The sequence below is a fragment of the Drosophila miranda genome, chromosome XR, assembly GCF_003369915.1.
Source record: "Drosophila miranda strain MSH22 chromosome XR, D.miranda_PacBio2.1, whole genome shotgun sequence".
Lineage (NCBI taxonomy): Eukaryota > Metazoa > Arthropoda > Insecta > Diptera > Drosophilidae > Drosophila > Drosophila miranda.
Window position 1 is genome coordinate 25,333,679 of NC_046674.1, and position 20,644 is coordinate 25,354,322.

General features: G+C 42.8%; 3 protein-coding genes across 8 annotated transcripts; 1 reads left to right on the forward strand and 2 right to left on the reverse strand.

Moving 5' to 3' along the window:
- Nucleotides 1-61: 61 nt before the first annotated feature.
- LOC108150872 (rho GTPase-activating protein 20) lies at nt 62-16,174 on the forward strand. Of its 6 annotated transcripts, none has more exons than XM_033386439.1 (7): nt 62-215; nt 636-1,246; nt 8,065-8,266; nt 8,340-8,523; nt 8,631-8,693; nt 9,158-10,032; nt 12,650-14,185. In XM_033386439.1, exons 2-7 carry the CDS (start codon nt 798-800, stop codon nt 13,625-13,627), a joined length of 2,751 nt encoding a protein of 916 aa, XP_033242330.1. In that variant the 5' UTR covers nt 62-215; nt 636-797; the 3' UTR covers nt 13,628-14,185. The 6 variants fall into 6 exon arrangements, with proteins under 6 accessions (XP_033242330.1, XP_033242329.1, XP_017134664.1 ...); XM_017279175.2 differs by adding an exon at nt 14,626-16,174 and having other exon boundaries at nt 65-1,246; nt 12,650-13,091; XM_033386438.1 differs by having other exon boundaries at nt 62-1,246.
- A 489-nt stretch (nt 16,175-16,663) lies between these two features.
- On the reverse strand, nt 16,664-18,120 carry LOC108150879 (phosducin-like protein). The gene has a single exon (XM_017279189.2). The coding sequence runs from the start codon at nt 17,995-17,997 to the stop codon at nt 17,167-17,169; it is 831 nt and encodes a 276-aa protein (XP_017134678.1). The 5' UTR covers nt 17,998-18,120; the 3' UTR covers nt 16,664-17,166.
- Nucleotides 18,121-18,510: 390 nt separating this feature from the next.
- Nucleotides 18,511-20,492, reverse strand: LOC108150953. The gene is made up of 5 exons (XM_017279287.1): nt 20,427-20,492; nt 19,614-20,364; nt 19,307-19,551; nt 19,070-19,238; nt 18,511-19,013 (listed from the first exon to the last, which is right to left on the reverse strand). Exons 1-5 carry the CDS (start codon nt 20,490-20,492, stop codon nt 18,511-18,513), a joined length of 1,734 nt encoding a protein of 577 aa, XP_017134776.1.
- Nucleotides 20,493-20,644: the final 152 nt, after the last annotated feature.

Sequence of the window (20,644 nt, forward strand, 5' to 3'; positions counted from 1 at the left end):
TTTTTATATCGAACGCAAAAATGAGCTCTCTCGCAAAATCCCGAACGTCACGCGCTTGACGTTTTTTTGTACATTCGTTGACGACGCACACAAAAACGGCGCAAGGGGCAAGGTGTAAATGGGTGCGAGAAAGTCGTGTGAGGAATAAATGCTATAAATTTAATTTAAAACTAACAACAATTGTTAATAATGAGCTCAGTGATATAATAGAAAATGTAAGTGTTTTTTTTTTTACCACTTATCCAAGTTCTGAGGCGTTGGCCTACGAAAAAACCCGAAACGCAGTCTAAAGAGAAGCAGCAAAAAAAATGCATAAAGGAGTGGCAAGCGTGAAAAAAAGGGATCAAGTCTCTAATCAAAGCAACCCAAATTCATTTGTGTTTGTTTGTGTGCTGCACACCTCTTAAGATATCGTACCATAAATTTTCATAAAACAAAATAAAACTCAAACAACGCCCAAGGAGCAGCAATACCTGCAACAACAATAATAACAGCAGCAGAGGCAAACGAAGCTGCGTTTTGTTGATTAATTCCTGTATAAGCATTTTTGCGAGAGCCGCTGCCAGAGTGAGCCAGCGAGAGTGCGGGAGAGACCGAGAGTCAAAATTAAAAAGCAACAACAACTATCATTCCAGCTAAGTGAACATGTTTTTGGCTAGCATAAAACCATAAAATCTCAACAAAGCTGTGTGAAGAGAAAACCACATTTTTCTTGTGAAAAACTCGCACGCATACACGCACACACACACACACGCATACAGGGAAAACCCCACAGTCGTACCTAAACACGACGAACAATGTCCAGCTGGGCTGAACGCGTTCACCGACGCGCCGCCGATCTTGGCAACGTGGTCACCTCCTGCGGCCACCCGGCGACTGCGCCCGCTTATCCCTATCGCCTGGAGAAGGTGAAATTCGGAGTATCCCTGGAGGAGGTTTGTAAACACAACAACAACATTCCAGCCCCGCTTCTCGTGCTCATATTGAAGCTCAACAAAGAGTCGCCCAACCGTCGCGACGTATTCCGGGCTCCCGGCCACCAGGGGGCCATGAAGAAGCTCATCCACTTCCTCCAGGCGGGTCGGCTGGTCAATGTCGACAACTATTCGGTGTTCACCATTGCCAGTGTTTTAAAGAAGTTTCTGCGCAAGATACCAAATGGTATCTTTGGCCGCAACGGAGAGATGGAGCTCTTTGCCATCAACGAGTTGCAGAACGAAGCCGAGCAGACGGAGCGTTTACACAGGTGAGTGATGCACAGACACATGCATAAACGTGATTGTATTGGTAGTGTAACTAGCTTGCGATAAACTTGCTGAACCGGATCTAGATTTGGCTGCAGCTCTGAGAATCTCCAGGGGGAGTTAATTCACTGGAAAGCTTGCCTCCATTAGCTTCTGTTGTTGTTGTTGTCGTTGTTTTTGTTTTTGTTGTTTGGCACTTGCTGAGACATTTGTGTGTATTTTCACCAATTTTCACTTGAATGTTAACAGTTAACAGTTGGCACGGCACCAAATGATTGCTTAACTCTTGTACATACTCGTATGTATGTATGTAAATACATATCTATGTACATATGTGCTTCAAGGGGTTTGGTTTCCATTTCTTATGGCAGCATGTTTGATGGATTTAGTACATATGCATGTGCGCAAATAGTAATTGTACTCCCGAAAGTGGTTTATTTCGTGGAACAACTGTTCACAGTTTACCAGCTTTAATATTTGTATTTTGTTTCGAATACAATTAATGATAGGAAGTATTGTATTAACTTATAACATTGTAGGGGTTAAGCTTTCATCTTCACTTGAGAGGCTTTGTTGGCTTTTGTTTGTTTTTGTTGTTGCTGCAATCGATTTCTAACCAACTGAATTGGAGCATAAAGCGTGGGCAAACACCGCACGCACGCTCAATTAATGCCATACGAAAATTGTTGCTCTGGCTGTTGTTGTGGCTGTGGCTGTTGCAATCTGCCATTGTTTCTGTTTTCTGGCTGCAAGTAAGAGGCAGAGTTACGGGTGCTAAGTGAATGGCAGCTGTTTGAGCTGCCGGGAAGATTTTCTCAAGAAATAGCAATAAAAGGTAAGGCACTCCGAGCTCCCAGCTCTGTTTGCTGGCCCATAAGATACTCGAGTGTCGAAAGCGATTAGGTACGGAAAGAGAGGAAGAGATCGATCGCTGAGTTTCCCCTCAACTTTTTAATTACACGCGAAAAGGGACTCTTGGACTGCCCTACCCTTTAGTAGTAGGACTTGATTTGTTTTAGTCTGTGTTTGGCTTCATCTGGCATGTGTGTATCTGGGCAATTTGTTAAACATTGGGCGGGACGAAGATAGATGCTACTGCGTCAGCAGAGTCCATCGGTTACATTAAATGCTAGATGTGCGTGTAAACAAATAACGTCAGCAATAAAACATAAATTTTAAAACTTCTACATGCGTGGATATCGACCGCCAAATTATTTTCACATCACCGTGGCCCCAGCAGAGGGAGCGGAGCGGAGCTGGCGTGAAGTGTACGTTTTGCAACCTATTTACCTGTGTGCGTGTTCGTGTGCATGTGCGTTTGCGTCTAAACTTTTCAACTTTGTAATTGTTGCTGCCCGCTCACCAGCTATTGCTGTTCTTCTGTTTATTTGCTTTTTGGGGCAGGCGCAAGCCGCGGCGACCAGCAACAGCAACAACACTAAAACTAGCACCAACACCAACAAAGCATTGAGCAACCGCAATCGAATTAACCAAAATGCGCGAAAATAGCGCCCATCTGAAAGTTAAAAAAGCATCAAATACACTGTTATAAATAGACACGCGTTTGAAACTTTATCAATTGAACGCAAAAGTAGAGACAGAGAGAGGGATAGAGAGAGAGGGAGATAGCTAGACTACAACCAACAACAGGTCTCGGTCTCTCGGGTGCCTGCCTAACCGCCCGCCCGCCCGCCTCTTACACACAACCGACAACCCCCTGGTGCACCCACAGAGTAGACGCTCAATTCAATCAGTTGGCACATCGTTGGATTTGTTGTTGCTACGATTATTGCAGCGCGTCGACGTCATTGTTGCACGTTTTTGCAATTGACCAAAATTATAAATGAATTGTGTATTATTTTAGTCTTGTGTAAATTACACACACACCCTCAAGCACACAAAGCCAAGGGAACGGAACGCTGCAGCATCGTTAATTTGTGAGAGCAAGTTCACAGCAGAGCAAAGTGGTCTCCACTCTCTCTCTCTCTCTCTCACTCGCTCTTTTCAAATGTTTAGTCCTGGTGTTCGCAACTTGTTGACTAACTGGAAAAAGCTTTTTCAAGCTTTTTAAGGAGTCTCTTTGATTGTTGTGGGTTCCACTTACACCCTGGAATCTGGAATGAGAAGAGCGGGTTGCATGTTTGTAACCGCAATCAATGAAAAAACGGTTGTCAGCTGTTTATGGCATTGCCATATGCCATATGCCAGCTCACTCTCTTTCTCTCTTCCTAACAATTACGCACTTTCTCCTGCTTCGTCTCTGGCCATAGCTAATGCTTAATACTCGTATGCTTTATACATAATTGTCTGCTTGAGAGACACTGCTGCGAATACTGATAAGTGCAAAATACGCGTACGTCAGAGTAAGAGAGAAAGAGAGACACACACACACACAGAGGGAAGAGAATTTGCCCGCTTTTGTTGGTCTAGACTCCAGGGTCTAGACAAACAAATGGAAAAACTGCAGCGGCCCCGTCCGCATCCAGAAAAGACAACGACGCATTGTCCCACATGGAATTAACAACAGGCAGACAATGTTCTTGCCTATAAGTCATCATCCGAAGTCTGAAAGGGCCTCACGCCGCCCTCCTCTTTCTCCCGCCGACTGATTTTTGCTTCCTGATTATTATTATTATTATTATTCTCATTTCTGTTACGACTATTGCTCTTTTTTTACGTCTGTGCCAATCTTCTTTCCATTCTTTTTTCCCTGGAAATAGACTGAAAATTTCAAAAAATAACAAATGCCACCACTTTAACAGGCCCGCCCATGCCCTGAACTTTCAACCGAATTTTATACGCGGTTCCCGTGGCAGTTACTTATTTGTAGATTCAGAAGTCAATATGGTCAAAGTTAATATGCCCATCCCTATGTTCTTGATCATCATCAAAAGCCCACTTAATAAATATAAGCTTGTCCTGTCCGTATGGCTGTACACAATATCGGTCCATCGGTTTCTACATAATCCCAAAAGAATTGACCAAAATCAGAAGCTGCACGTCGAAATGCCCCACCTAAAACATCATTCCTTGCATTGTTATTATTATTATTAATTGTTAAGGCGCGACAAATATGTACATATGTGTTTGTCGAGTGTAATCAGGGCATTGGCGTTGGCGTTGGCGTTGGCGTTTGTGTTTGCGTTTGCGTTGGTTTCGTATAGTTGGGTCAAAGTCGTCATCGCATATGGTGATATCTACACTTAGAACACATACGCACATGTACTTATGTGCATACAGCTGGAATATTGGTCAATAGGTTAGAATGGACGGAGTGCAGAATACATATGTTGTACATACAAATATCGTTCAAACAATACCGAGTTTAAAAGCGTCGAGGCAACGTCAGGCTTTTGGACTGGACTATCTGAAGATACTCAGCAAGCGCCTCCATAGAAGTGATCGATTTGCAAGGGCATCAAATACTGCGGCCAGACCAGAAGCTGCTTTTGTAGCTCCTCCCGCTATTGGACTTCTGATGACGCTTCTGGTTTTGTTGCTGGGTTCATCATTATATGACGTATTGTCTTTTCTTTTATTTTGCGCCGACAACATCAGCACTCAGCACCATAAAAAAACTTGCTTTTGCTGCGGTTATGTTTTCGCACAAAGGCAGCTCCACTTCGGATACAATTCCGATTCCGACTTGGGCGTGGAACCGAACAGAAGATGCAGATTGGATTTGCCGCACTGAATATTGATGCTGGTCTTGCAGCAAGAGACACACAGTGCGCGCGCGAGAGAGAGAGAGAGAGAGAGAGAAAAAGGGTGAATCAGGCAGAGGAACATAAGGAGGAGATGTACATGCATACATACATAAGTATGTAAATATGTACACATGTATGAGCTTAATTGTGAGACTGACCACCGTCCCCGGCCCGGGCCCGGTCCCGGTCCCGGACAGGGCTGCGCTTAGTAGGCCAAAGCTGTTCTGTTCTATCATTGACGCACATTTTTGTTAAAATCTGTTAGCTAAAAAGTGCATTTGAACTTTGTGCCTTGCAAAACATTCCTCTCTTATTTATTTATGTACACACACACACACACACACACACACATATGTGATATCTGATGACGGAAGCAAGCATGAATCCATTTATCCATTTAGTAGCCATTTAATGCATTTACTTCATTGGTACATACATATGTCTGTACATAGTTCTTAAACAGTTAAAGTATTACTTGGTCTACCCGCCTTGCGAACAATTTATATAATATGCATTTTATTTATAAACTTATCGTTCGCTTGAATTCCATGTAAAATACAATGCACAGCTTTTCTGTAAAATTTCAATTTCTGTATGCTTTGAGCGCGTGGAAACTCAATTATCTTTTGTATGACATTTCCACTTATCACTTACGCGGACCGCCAGACCCAACCCAAACCCAAACCCAACTCCACTTGGAGTTCTCCTCTCGAAAGTGTCACAAGAGTAGAGTGCGGCTTGCTGTTTGGTGGGAATATCGAGGAACTGGTTTCTCTGTAGGGCAGAGCACGGCAGAGCAGCAGCAGCAGCAGCATCAGCATCATCATCGAAATCCGTATCTCCGTATCCGAGACTTCTCTCATACGTAACAAACTGAGACAAAAACTTACCCATACACATGCATTTCTACGATGATATGTATGTGTGTGCGTGTATGTATGTATGGCTCATATGAAATTGTGATAAAATACAGTTACAGAGGCAAATCAAATGCGGCAAAAAACAAACAAAAAATCTGTATAAGAAATGCTCGGACATACTCGTCTACATACATACATACATATTTATTTTTTATGAATGAAAAAAAAAATAACGACCACAGACCAAGGCAAATAAACAACGTGAATAATACAAAAAAATGATTCATCTAAAAAATGACGATTTTGTCGGTCAGTGAACGATAGATACCCAGAAGCTAGGCAAGGAAAATATATTAACAAAAGACACTACAGATGGGAAACCATGTATTTAGCATCAATTCGTGGAAATATACATATGCCTGGACATATGCCGGCCCGGCTGGTGTTTTATTCCTATTTGCTTGCGTATATTTTCATTTGGTTTATTGATTATGTTAATTAGTCGACCAAAAGCTATGCGCATGCGTAACACGATTTTGTAAGATAGTCCAGGGACCGCTACGGCGCCGCCATTCAATCTAAAGCGTGTCCATCAGTCCATCGAAATCAGAAAGCAAACAATCAAACGATAAAGTAAACATTAAACTACAATTACTCATTATTTTCCAGCCAAAAAGATTCATTCTGTAAGGCTCGGAAACCACCCGGCTCTCTACGGTGCGGTACGGTTCGGTTCCGTTCGGTTTGGCTTAGAGATAATAATTCTTATCTCTCCCATAATTAAGTATCAACAGACGAAAACACATGTTTCGCTTTCGGTAGTTGACTTTTTACCATTTGGGGGGAAAAAAATAAATACCTATTTACACAACTACAAAAATCTATATAGACGGTTGTTTTTGTTGCGGAGGAAGCAGCCGCAACATTGAATAGTGAAGATAAAATCGATAAGATATGAATTCCCCATTTTTGGGATAACTTTCTTGTTTGCTTTCAAGGGTTCAACGGTTTCAAGACGGCATTGATAGGGCTGTTCACATCTTCTTAAACACTACAGTCGATAAGGAAACTTTGGCGCTCCCTAGACCTTCAACGACCAATAAATATAGAATACTAAATAGTTCCCCACAGAACAGACTTACCACACCCGATATCCGAAACGATCTGTCGATAAATTTGATAACAAATTGTGTCTAAAATGAAATATTTGCTATATCTGCTATATTATCTATCTATATCAAAGCATTAAATATTATTAAATAATCTCGTAATCGAATATCAGAATCCCTCCGTTCCCCGAAGGCCTCCGAAGCGAGGTAATGTAATGATACACATTCTTGAAGAGTGTCCAACTATCATCCGTTTCCCCAATAACCGTATTAATGTGTCGTCTCTCAGAGGACCTTCTCTCTCATTAGTCTTAATCGAAAATCTGTAAATAGGGCCAGACAATAGCCAAAGCTCGGTATAGCATAAGTACAGACAATGGTATAAAGCCCATTGTCAAACGGCTCAACACCCCTTTCCATCTCCACCTCCACCTCCATCACCATCACCATTTCCATTTGTCTTTCTCTCGCAGTTCTCCATTTGCTGCTGGATCTCCCATACGAGTAGTTTTCACTTTTTAAGAGCCAGCTCTCGGCGGAGAGTGTGGAGAGAGGGGGGGTGTGCACAGTTGCTTTTAAAGCATTAATTGATTGGGTTGGGGATGCTTTTTTATTTTCAATTTTTTTTCTATCCTTTTCGTTGGATGGTTCGTTTTGCTTGGCTTGGCGCTGGCTGGGGCTCTGATTCGGTGCGGCTACATCCACGAGGTTGTGTAATGTGGACGGACGCCTAGGAGGTTGCCAGTCGCAACCAGTTTTTCTTCGGGTCCGGAGCTTGAGATATTGCCACAGCTGAATAGCTAACCATTTGTTTCGAAAAATCAAAAGGCACGTCGAAATGAAAGTGTGAACAATGTGCGACCAGACATCGGCTCTGAGGGGCAGCACAGACTAGACTTTCTTCGGCTACGACGATTATAATCGTGGCGATGAGGATGATGATTATGATAGGTAGTTGAATAGTACTCACTGTAACCAAAAGGATGAATCAGACCCCTTTTGTAATGAAAATAAAATAATAAAAAAAAAACATGACTAACAACAACGGCTAACGACAGCTCAGCCTATGATAACCGCTATCTAGTAAATATTTAAAATATATGTATGCACATTTAAACATTCTTGCACTCTTTCGTTCCTCCAGACTCTTCAGTTCCCTGCCGAAATACACACAGCATCTCTTGGTATTACTGTTCGGCACATTCCGAGTGATAGCAAGCAATGCGGCCCATGCATCCACCGGGATGACCAGCGAGGCCCTGGGCGTCTCGGTCGCCCCCAGCTTCTTTCAGTCCTGCGTCAGCGACGGCAAGACCGCCCGCATGGAGGATGTCCTCAAGTTCAAGGTGAGAGGAACCGCTCTAAGATTAACCAAATTCTATATACATATAACTCCCTCCTTCTCGTGTTACGCTTCAGGTTGCCACTAAGATCATGCAGAATATAATAGATAAGTTTGCCACACACGATATATTTGGCCGAGAGAACTATGAATATTATGCCCGCGTCACGGGTCGCATTCTAAAGGTGCAGGACGAGTGGATATGCAGCTTTCAGTACCCCCCACCGCCCCGTGGCAAGCTGGCCCAACAGAAATACGCACGTGAGTGTTGCCACAAGGGCAGAGACTAGGAAATCGCTCTGCCCCAATCAGTTTAGTCACATTGAACCCTTGTTATAATGTTCTTGTCTTGTCGCATTCCCCAACAGTTCAACACTCTCTGGAGGCGGAGAAGACCTGGCTGCAGTGCCAGTGCGAGCGTTGGGGCTTACGTGAGTACCACCTGATTGATACACGCACACACACAAATATATTTATATATACGTATATACATAGATATAGATAGATAATAGATAGATTTTACCTTTGCTTTGCTTCTGGAATACTACTCTTCTTTCCCCGTTTCCCCCGAATGTCTACACACACACACACACACACACACCCACACTACATATATATACACACTGTCCGCTTTAACTCCACTCCACTCCACCCACTCCACCCCTTCCTCTGTATTGGTGGATAAGCTCAACGTAGAGGTGTACCGAGAGCCTTTGGGTTTAATCACATCCCACATCCCGCACCCCCATCTGTTACGCTTACTGCATGCATACGTATACGTATACGTATACGTGTACGTATATTAGTTAGTTCCTCATTCCAAAACGAAGATAAAAACAAGAAAAAGATCAATCATCAATCCATTTGCTAACAACTTGAAATGCTGACCATTTAGTGGCCCAGGAGGAATCCCGCTCGACACCCGCTCTGCTGACCAGCTCCAGTTCGGCTTTGGAGAACAGCGTCCTCTCGCTGGGCGTCTCGCCAGAGCACTCGTTCATCGAGAGCTGCGCCCGTCTCTCCGTCTCGTTGGAGGGACCCGGAATCTTTGCCATGACCTCGTCCCCACTGCCAGCCAAGCGCCAGGGCAACGGCAACGGCAACGGCAACGGCAATGGGAATGGGAATGCCAACGGAAATGCCACAGACTACGACTACGATGACTATGCCGACGATGATGAGGACAACGATGAATTGGACGGGGCTCATCCGGACTTTCCCGCCGAACTGGAACTGAGCTGCATTGAAAGTGCTCCTCCAATGAAACAGCAGGCGCCGCCCCAGCTGCGGGCCATCTATCGCCAGAAGCATCGTCAGGCCACAAAAAACTACCATCATCAGCTGCAGGACGATGAGGACGACGATGATGAGGATGAGGACGAGATGACCGTTGTGAAACGTCGCTATCGCCAGAACAAGAAGAAGCCGGTGCCCAGTAGCAGCAGCAGCAGCCACCACCAAAGACGCCTCCGCACTGGAACCAAGAGCCTCGACGGCAGCGGCGAGCGACGCACTGTGCCCGAAGCCCCTACCATTGCCGGGGGCAATCCAACGCCGCCCAAGCCAAAGCAGCGCACCTGCAGCCGCTGCAATCGCGGCATACGCCACAGCAGCTCCTGTAGCTCGAACTCAGCCGGGCCAGTCGGCTCCAATGCAGGAGCGGCCTCGGGCACCGCAGGCGACGGGGGAAACAACGGCATGACCATGGAGGAGCTGAGGGCCGTCAACCGCTATGCGGAGAGCACCAAGAGCCTCTCGTATCTGCCACAGGTGAGGGACGAGTTCTTGCTGGGATCAAGGATTTCCGTTTAAGATCCCCCGTCGATCCGATATGACCGTAATATTAAACAAAACAAAAACCTTCCTAGATCATAGACCCCTAACGTTACGAAATTTCTGCTCGAATATCAAGTTTTGTTTTCCTTTTGCAGGAAGAATATTAATCAAGAATACTATAATCGAGAATAATCAATAGTTTAGTTGAAAGACTTTGATTTTTATTTTTAGTTTTTACTTTTTTCATTTTTCCTTTAGTTTTTCTTCTTTTGTTTCTGTTTTTTCTTTTGCCACCCTTGTGTTTCATTTGAAATTTTTATTTAAATCTCCTAATGGAATTCTTTACTACTTGATTTTGTTGCAAACACTTTTATACCTTTTTTATATGTATGTATACATCTCTCCTTACTACATCAAACTCTTGTATGTTCATTATTTTGTTTAAGTTTATTTTTTTTTCTATTTCTATTTCGTTTGCATTTTGCGAATTGGAAATGCACCGAAAGGCATTTCCTAATACTATATAAACACGTTTTTTGACTAAGTATTTCGCTCTTCTAACTCAATCACTTTGCAAATTGGTCACAAATGTTGAATATTTTCCATGTCTCTAGTTCTGGTATTGTTATTATCATAACCTAGATCACACGTTTTCCGCCTGCCAAAGCAACAACAATAACTACAATACTCACACAACAACAACAACAAGCAAACAAACAAACAAACAAATAAAACCACACCACAAAACCTAACTTACATATTCATTATTGTAAGCCATATGAAACGCACTTAAAGCTTCTGAGAACGGTACAACAAAAATACCATGCAACAAGCAACGCAACATTAATTTTCCACAAAAAAAAAAAAAAAAACCGAAACTCTGTAAACACAATTAATTAATTATAAACGTATCTGAAGTTTCCGACTACCCGATTACCCGATTATCAGTTTTTCCGTTTTCTCATTTATAATATTTGATTTTTCAATTCAGTTTTTCTTAAAAACGAGAATTACTTACAAAACTAAACAAAAATGTGTAACTATCTCAACCGAAACATGAAATACAATACCATTTTATAAACCCACTTTACCTATGCCCAAAGACATATTTTCACTAAATAAAAAACGAGTGCTAAAACCTAAAACCTGCAAGATACAAAAATGAGTTTGTTCAAGGCGACCGTTGGGCTAAGACAATTATTGGCTGTAAGTTTGCTCTCAAGTGAATTACCGATTACTGTACAGAACTGTTCTGTTGTATATACATATAATGTTTGAAGGGTTCGAGGGATATAGGGAATGCATACAAGAACATACATTGGCGGGACTCTGCTATCTAGGGAACATTTGAATGTCTTTCCGACGGCGAGCGATCTATGTTAGTGTCTGTTACATATTACATTTCCATCCTTAACATGAGCACTCCAAAAGTATTAGTTGGGATCTATTTTAATCGTACTAAACTTAAAAGGACCAAGTAAAAGCCTCCTGTCTGGGTCAAATATAATCAGATATAATTAATACACCTTACACAAATATGTATCCACAGCAGTAGCTCATAAATTGTACATTAGACGTCTTAGATATTGATTTTCTAGTGTTAAACAAGAAGTTTGTTCGTATCACAAGCAACCACTTAACCACCTAATTAGTTTGTAAATGTTTTGTTCTTACCTTAAACCTTAAGTTGACTCCAAATGTTTTTGTTACCTTAACTACCTATTATTATTTTTGTATTTGTATTATTATTATGTTACGCTGCACGTATTTAGTTTTGGATTTTGTTTTCCTGCCTATGTAGATCTAGTTGACTGCTATTTGTGGCGTCTCTAACATGGTTTTGATCTGTTTGAGGCACCCCGCGACACCCATATACATAAATAGTTTAATATTTAACCAAATTAATTTAAGTTTTCGAATAACCAATGTCATGCAGCATCTACAAAACACGATCCAACTTGTAATTATCCAACTTTTCCCCGAATCTATTTACTTAGTGTTGCTTGCGCTTAAACAATATCATTTTTTCACCCTGAGATCCAATGCAATCCAAGCGCTTTTCTTCTTAAAAATGTCTGGTTAAATCATTAGCACGTTAGGGGTATTCACTGTGAATGTGTTCAGCATTTCTATGATTGCAAAAATACCCCTAGTGCTTCTATATGTATGGTTTTTTTTCCTTCCCTGTTTTACAAAAATACGTATGTACATACGTACATATATTGACAATCCTGCACTTATTTCCACTGCGCTGATTCTGCTATATTTTATTTACATAAATACATACATTGCATAATTTAAATTTAAAATATTGTTAATGTCTTTTCGTTTCTTAATACATTTTTGGTTTTTTCTTAAACTTTTTGGTTTTTTTTTTTTGTTTTGTATTTAAAGTAATTTATAGTTAAGTGAAAAAATGAATTCCGATAGTTAGAAAAGAACATTTTTAATTGCCAATAACTCTAATGTGATCATTTTGAATCCCCCCCACGTCTTCCCCCACAACTATAACAACAACAACTGTACAACAACAACACAACAACAACAACCACAAATGAAAACCGAATCGAAAAAATGTGTGCAAAACCGAACCGAAAAACTGAAATGTTAGGTCCATGAACGCCAAACCGCCCGAATGCGCACCCGCTCCGAGTGGTTCCTGGGGCCTCGGGATGCGGTCGTCTCACTGCAGATGCCGGCGGACACGTGCAGCGACTGCTGCCTTGCCGCCGCCGCTGGTTACTTGGGTGGCGGCAGCACCCGGGACATGCGCCAGGCCCATGCGGACGGGGACCGGAACCAGGCGGCGCTGCTCTATCACTTCTATCGCAGGCAGCAGCAGGAGCATGAATCCCCACAGGAGCAGCTCTGGGGCGACATGATGGACACCGAAGATAGCTACGGCCATCAGAGGGAGCAGCAGCAGCAGCAGCAGCAACAACATATACATTCCAAAGGCCTTCTAAGGCCCCCCCAGCAGCATCCGCACTCGCATCTGCATCTGCATCCACAACAGCAGCAGCCCCGTCGCCTGCTGCTTGATGTCAATTCGGGTAGTTATAACGCTGGACTCACCAACACTAACAGCAGCGACCACCTGGCGGTGCCCAGACACGCCTTCTCTCTACACGAACCGCTCAACCATTCATGCTACTACTCGACACAATGCTTGACCAGCAGCACCACCAACCGACCTGCCACCGCTGCTGCGGTTGTTGTTCTGGCTGAGGAGGACAGCGACTGCGATTCGTTGGATGGGGGCCGGCTCCACACACTGCAGGCCCATGAGCTGCAGCAGCACAAGGAGCCGCGCCAGTCGCTGCTGCTGTTGCGCCACTCCACGCCCATGTCTATGCCACGACAGCTTCATCGTCAGCGACAGCGGCAGCAGCAGCGGCAGCGACTGGTCAGCAACAGCTCCTCACTGTATCAATCCTTTGAGGAGCAGTCCTCCACCACAATGCCCCTTTCCCGGCGTAATGTCAGTCGGCTCAGCAACAACAACAGCAGCAGCAACGGCAACAACACGAGCAGTAACAACAACAACTTTGCCACTGTCATTTTCAATGTTTTAGATTTTTTGTTTTAAAAAAGAAGAGGATAAGGAGAGAAACAAAAATGGAATGTCTTGTGTTTTGTGGCTACCAATTGCATCCATTTGAATCCATTCGAAGATAATGACTTTTGCTTATGACCATACTAATGCTATATGTACATTCATATATACATACATTCATACATACATACATACATTTAAACGATCCAGAAATCGAAAATTAATTTATTTATATTTGTTGTGTGTTACTTCGGAGGAATTAAAAAAATGCCACGGACATGCAATCCATGTGGAGTTGAACGTTTATTCGAATGGAAGCCAACAAGTCGGAGAAAATAAATCATATCCTGGGCTTCTCTTTACATAAACCGATTTCCCGTACATGTTAACCGATTTCCCCGTTGCAAGCAATTTTCGAGTATTGAATAACACTTACTTGCAACCGTATTACTTAATTTTGTAATTTACTATTTAAAAATTGGTTTTAATTTAGTTGTTTAATTTATTATTCTGTTTAAACATTGTGTAATGTTTTAAGGAGTTTCCTTGTCTGTGTATGTAGCGATCACTTCCATTATTTTTTGCTTTTTGTGTGTTTGCTTTTTTTATTAATAAATTAATGTATTTATTTATACTGTGTATACCAAAAGCAGAAACTTTGAAAGCTTTTTGTGTTGTTTTATATGTGGCACACTTTATAAACACACACATACATATGTACACCAATATATTGTAATTATTGTGGTTTTTAAAAATTTGTTTTGTGTACTAACCAAGTTTTGTGTCTCTTCGCTTGTTCTCGGATTTTTGTTCAAATGAGTCTTCGTTTCTGTGTTGTTTTCGGATCGCCCCAAACATAACCAACCAGCAATCACGGCAGCAACAATCAAATCAATCATTACGACGGCAACTTGCATTGCAACCGCCACAAGAACAAGCAACAATCTTTTATTTCCTGTCGCTGAATCAAACGATACTGATCAATAAATATTATTTTCCTCTCTTCTCTGTCCCTGCTCTAACTCGATCAGTTGGCAACATCCGTTTGAGTAACAGCGCCGAGTCCATACAGTATGCCTCCCGTCGTCCCCATGCCAGCAACGTCAACTCCAGTCTCGGCGGCCAGCACAATCCCACACGGCGCCTGCTCATTAATGTGCCACGCCAGTACCGATCCTCGCTGCGACGGAACAAGGAGAAGCAGATCGGCGGCAATAGTCAGAGCAACAGTAGCAATAGCCTGGGCAGTGATCAGTTGACCGCCGGATCTGGACCGGGAATAGGGACATCAGCCAGCGTAAATCAGGCACTGAACAGGCCGCTTCTGATGGTGGGCCTTTTGCCGGCCGCCGAGCAGCCGTCGTCGGTGCGGAATTCCATAGCAGAGTGTGGCGGCAGTGATGGAAACGGCGTCAGGATGGACACACTGGAGCACCAGCTGGGTGTCGAGTGCAGCACTACACTGAGCTTCAAACCGCCCCGGCTGTAACAGGAACAGGAATAGGAACAGGCACAGGAATAGGAACAGGACTAGCAACAAGATAAGAATCAGGGGGAGGATTAGGACAACGACACCGACACCGATACCGATACCGACACCTCATCCCCTCAACAGCTACAACTAGGTTTAGGTCTAACGATTTTAAATTGAAACTTTACATTAGAAAATACAAATTTTTTTTATATATGTATGTATGTATGCATCTGTGCGTATGTATACTTCCAACTTAAGCACATATGTACATGCATACATCTCATATATTAGATAATGATAATTATATATATTTATTGTGTATGCAAGAAAAGGCTGATTTTCTTTAGTTAAACAAACCAACAAAACTGGAAGCAAAACCAATATCTACTATAACTGAAACTAACAATACATTGCAAAAAATTGCCAAATTTTAGTGAACGTTCATTTTGTTTGTAAATTGATTGATTCGATTCTGATATTCTGTTGTTACCAAAAGGAAACTCACTGAAACTTAATCATTGTCAAACGAATACTTTACACCTGATCGCAAACCGAAACAACGACGCAAGAAGCATGTCTAAACTACTCGTATAGATACATACATATATCATCTGAACAATCGAGCCAGTCGATTTCGTGACTGGCTCTCCTAACTGAATATAATTCCAATATTATAATGTCTAAGCTCTTCAAATCGAATTAAATCAATTGAATGAAGCTCCTCAAAACTCAATCAAAAGCCACATAACAGATTTACATACATTTTTGATACGAATAAGTGAGAAAAGCAGAGCAAACAAATCGAATATATATTTTACCTCTATAATAATTCTTGAAAGGATTATAACAACATATGTTAGCATTTAAATCTGAATAAGCGTTTTCAAATTATACTTGTAACTGCTTAACGAGAACAATGTGTAATGCCAATATTTGAATTTTGTCATCGTTTATATATTGCTATGTGTACAAACATACATATATACACAATATACATACATATGTAGGTGTCTGTGTGTCAAAGAGACATGCAATACATTTATTTATGTACATAAGTATTATACGATTTGATGGCACTGCTCCACCGCGGAACAATCAAATAGATACAACAACCACAACCACAAGAACAACAACAAAAACAACAACCAAGATAATTCCATGCTGTATAGAACTCAGCGAATCCTCTACGACTAGTAGTAGTTTTAGATCAAAACCAAGTATGCGGTTCATGGCAAGTCCCCCTGGACTGCTCACATCAAAAAATTCCACTTGCCCTCTCTCTAGCTTGAAGAACTTTTCAAACACAATGAAAAATTCTTTATAATGTTAAAAAGAGAGATGAGATGTAACATTTTCCTCGCTGTGTTTGGCCACTATGTGTGTGTTGATTTGAATTTACGTAGACTTATTGTTGGTTAAAGAAGCGGAAAATTAAAAAATAATTTCTTTGGCCTCTTCATACATAGTATGAAACGTTCCATTATATTTATACATATGTACAATATAAACTTAGAGCGCTAAACATTGCCGAAAACAAAGGAATGAGAAATCCAAAAAACACCAATTTGTTGATTAGGCTAAAAAAAAACAACCTATGATATCCACATCATTTTTATTGCTGTGTATGGTAGGCTATAAGCTATAAAATATACAATCTATGTGTATATGGATGTATAAATCTTACAGAGTACGAATCGGAGTGAAGTACATTCATTAGCCACTAAATATAATTAAATATGTATTATATAAATTGTATTGTTAATGATAGGAGGGATACAGATATACATACATATATGCTACGTAAGTGTACAGGATCTGCTCCATAAAATTTCAATCTGAAAAGATTCGAATAGATTTCTCAAATATTTTTTATATATATTTTTTTCTTCTTTCTATTTTGATTTCGTGAAAGTTGCACCTAATATCCCGTACACAAAAAAGAAAGAGAAAAGAATCATACATATAATGTAACTAATTATTGAATGGGAAAAATAAACATTTAAATTGCATACAACTTGCGGGCGCGTCTTGCTTAAGTTCTCTCCTAAATGCTATCCTTAAGAACACATATTTGGTTATTTTGATTTGGTTAGATCTCTTAGCTGTATAGAGCCCTATCCACTATGATTCCGTGTTCGATGAGAAAACTTTCGACGTCGGAGGCAAAAAAGTCGTCGCTCAGATCGTCGGTTAAGCGCACAAAGTTTCCAACTACCGCCTGGGCTTTGTACACCAACAGGGCGGGAAGTCCTTTTGTACGGAAGTCCCTGCTCATTCCGGCCACAGAGCTACATATTTTGGCAAACTTAATGGACGGATAATCGCTGGCCAAGCTTTCAAGGCACTTGTTAAGCGTACTGCAGGCCGCCAGGCTTTTCTCATAGATGTGTATGATGATTGTCGTGTGCTTGTTCTCCTGCTCCACGCAGGCCAGAAACTCCCCGTGGGTGCTCAGTTGCTGCACCTTTCCGAACTGTTGATTGTGTCCCGTTTGACGGAGCATTTCGGCCATTCGTTGCTTCTGGTACTGTTGCAAGAAGTCTTCGCTCATCAGCTCCGACAGTTCGTCGTCCAATTCCTCCTGACGCTTGCGCTCCTCATCTTCAGCGGTTGTGGCCGTAGTCATGCTCAGTTTTTTGGCCAGGGCCAGACGTTGACGCTCCGTTTCATCGCGACGCTCGGCTTCCAGTTGCTTGAAACGCTGCCAATCCTTGACAACACCCTTGGGTCCGGTATTGGTGGATCCTTGTTGACGAAAGCCCCCCGCAGGAGCTGCATCCGGATCCGTGTTAATAGTCAGGCCTCCTGCGGCTCCTTTCCTGCCTGCATCTTTCTCATCATCACCATCGTGGTCATTGTCTTCGCCCTCGCTGCTGCTGCAATAGTACTCCAGCTTCTCTCCTAATAATTTATCCTCCAAAGTGGCCATGGCGTAATGTTTGTGATTTTAATTGAATTAGAGAACTTATAGGGATGATAAAACATATATTTTGTTATATTTCCTGAACCAGATGGTGCAAATGAACCGATATCGATTTATGTTTAGAACGCTTTAAGGTGATTGCACTAACCATACAGTGTATAGATGTATCAGTTCATACAAGGAAAACGTACCCACAGAATTTTCTGCGGCATCTCCCAGGGTGCCTAGGCGTTCGGCTGGAACCGGCTTACTCGAATACATTTAAATGCGCTGCTGGGCTGACTTTGGACGTGTCGCGACCAAAAGAGAGTCGAACGCTACATCTCCCATCAAAGCTAATTTAATTTTAATTAAATTTTTTTTGATATTTAAAAACATTGCATGTATCGATTAACAAAACTCGTTCCATGAACCAGTTCACCCCCATTAACGTACGCTATTATTAGTTCATTCATCGATACATTCATCGATACTGTGGTACATCGATACCAAGCGAATTGCAATTTCCTACCGTTAAATTTAATATTTTATTTTATGCGTTTTGCGAATTACACTAAAGATTTTAGCCAATTTGTCTGGCACATTGAATTGGTGCATTATCTGTTCCATACTGTTGAAATCCGCTTTTTCCAATTCGTCGCATGAATCATCCGATCCTGAATCATCGGCCAGCGCCAATCGTTCAGCAAACGACACAATGCCGCACCAGGCACGAAAGTCCAACTCAACGGTTCCTTTCTGGTCATGCCCATACCCCAGCATATTGAGAGTATTACGAACATTTTTCTCGGTTCCGTGAAACTCTAGAACATCCTCGAGAGCTTGAGGCAAGCTCTGCCAGAGTAGTGTGCGCTCATTGTACCTATATTCCGTCAGAGCCATGTCATCAATGCCCATGGCGGGCAGGTCGCTCTCCGGCTCTTCGCAACGGCTCAAATATTTAAGAAAGACGCGCTTGTAGAGCTGCTTACGCTGCTGGGAGACCCACACGTATTTGCTCAAGTAATCCCATGGGGTCATGGCTGGGGAGGACTCAAGTTAGATGGAGTTGGGTTCAAAGGGTTTATCTCTAACCGACCGTTTATCACGGAGAGATCCATGGGCACATCGAACCTTGTGGCCGATTTGGAGAACTTGCGTGGCATCTTAGACGTACTTTCGGCGGAGTGATTATCCTCAGCGGCCTTTTGAACAATCTTGTGCTTGGGGGGCATATACTTGATGGCTTCTCTTAGAGCACGATTGAGCTATAGACAAAATAAACGTGTATATATGGACCTGCATAGGTAGCACAACAAGTATTGTATGTACATACATATCGGCCAAAAGTATTCTCTATCAAATCGACATCCAAATCGGTTTTCAGGGCCTGAAAGGCCTCGTCTGTGAGGAAACTTCCCTTCAGGAGGATCGGCTCCCGTTCACTCTCTCGCTTATCCTTTGGCAGCAGACTCACCGAATTGGGAATCAGACTGGGTCTAGTGCTGGGATTGAGTGAGTCTGGTCCCAGGGCGGCTACTTGTGTCTCCGGATCCTCGCTCAAGTGAAAGGTGGTGGTGGCTAAAGGGAAGTACGCTCTGAAAATAACACACACTATGGATTCCCCGACTGGATGCACATACCCTGAGTTGGCTTTAACTTTTTGCGCTTTTTGCCCCTGCGCACATCCTCGTCGCTCAATTCGTGCTCATTGATGCAGGTCTTGGGCTCGCCCTCCAGCCCACCGATGGGATCCACTCCTGGTGCTAGGTTGGCAGTGGCCAGAGATGACTTGGGTCGCTGCTCGTTGGACTGCTGTCGCCTGGGCCTCTTGTCCTCATGGGCATTGGCCCCGGCGCTTCTGGGCTTTTTATCCTCCTCCAAGCCGCTCTGGGTGAGCTCCGAGCTGGGCTTCCAGTACAGCGTCTCCTGGGAGTGCGATCGCCTGAGATCCAATATGATTTTCTTTCTCTTGATGTTCTCGTGCTTGCCCCATTCGGGAGTGATGCAACGACGGTAAAAGGAGCCAGCACTGGTCCTTGTGTGGATACTGGTCACCGTTGGAGTTGGCGTCATTGGACGGGAATCCGTCTCAGCATAGCGCCGGAATAGATCTTCGGGGATGTTGTCCGTTTCGTGCGGCTCTAGCTGGTCTTCATCAGCCACTTTCCCTGGCTTTTCCTTGCCACACTGGGGATTTTTTCCTTCGATGGCCAGAGATGTTTTCAATTGATTTATGACATCCTTCACACCGGATGGCGCTGGATGGTTGCACAGCACGGAGCAGCCCTTGGCAAAGGGATTGAACAGTCCGCCGAAGGGTCGCAGCGAAAGTGGCATCGGAATGGCCTCAAATCTGAGCATCCGCGAATCATCAGCATGATAATTCTTACGCTGTTAACAATAGCTGCTGCAGAACTACTGGTATTATCTCTGAATTTGCTGAGTTCTCTTACCCTTTTGAAGAATTTCACATGTCTCTTGGGCGTCGGAACGAGACCCGTGCGTGTTGTACCGCTCATCTTTGCCAATAAACAAACTTTGAAACGGTGGCAAAAAAGGAAAAGCTGGCTTCCATAAATAAAGTGTATTGTTGCCAAGACAACTCGGTCTGGTCCGTTATTGATTGGCTTACAATTACACTTCCAATAAATTTGCTTGCAATTGAACAAGG

Bases quoted from the DNA above. Each gene is read 5' to 3' on its own strand.
- LOC108150872 (XM_033386438.1), top strand. From the start codon at position 798: ATGTCCAGCTGGGCTGAACGCGTTCACCGACGCGCCGCCGATCTTGGC. The intron at 8,267-8,339 runs GTGAGAGGAACC...GTTACGCTTCAG, and splicing joins AGGATGTCCTCAAGTTCAAG to GTTGCCACTAAGATCATGCA. The intron at 8,524-8,630 runs GTGAGTGTTGCC...ATTCCCCAACAG, and splicing joins GGCCCAACAGAAATACGCAC to TTCAACACTCTCTGGAGGCG.
- LOC108150879 (XM_017279189.2), bottom strand. From the start codon at position 17,997: ATGGCCACTTTGGAGGATAAATTATTAGGAGAGAAGCTGGAGTACTAT.
- LOC108150953 (XM_017279287.1), bottom strand. From the start codon at position 20,492: ATGAGCGGTACAACACGCACGGGTCTCGTTCCGACGCCCAAGAGACAT. The intron at 20,365-20,426 runs GTAAGAGAACTC...TATTGTTAACAG, and splicing joins ATGTGAAATTCTTCAAAAGG to CGTAAGAATTATCATGCTGA. The intron at 19,014-19,069 runs GTCGGTTAGAGA...AGTCCTCCCCAG, and splicing joins GGATCTCTCCGTGATAAACG to CCATGACCCCATGGGATTAC.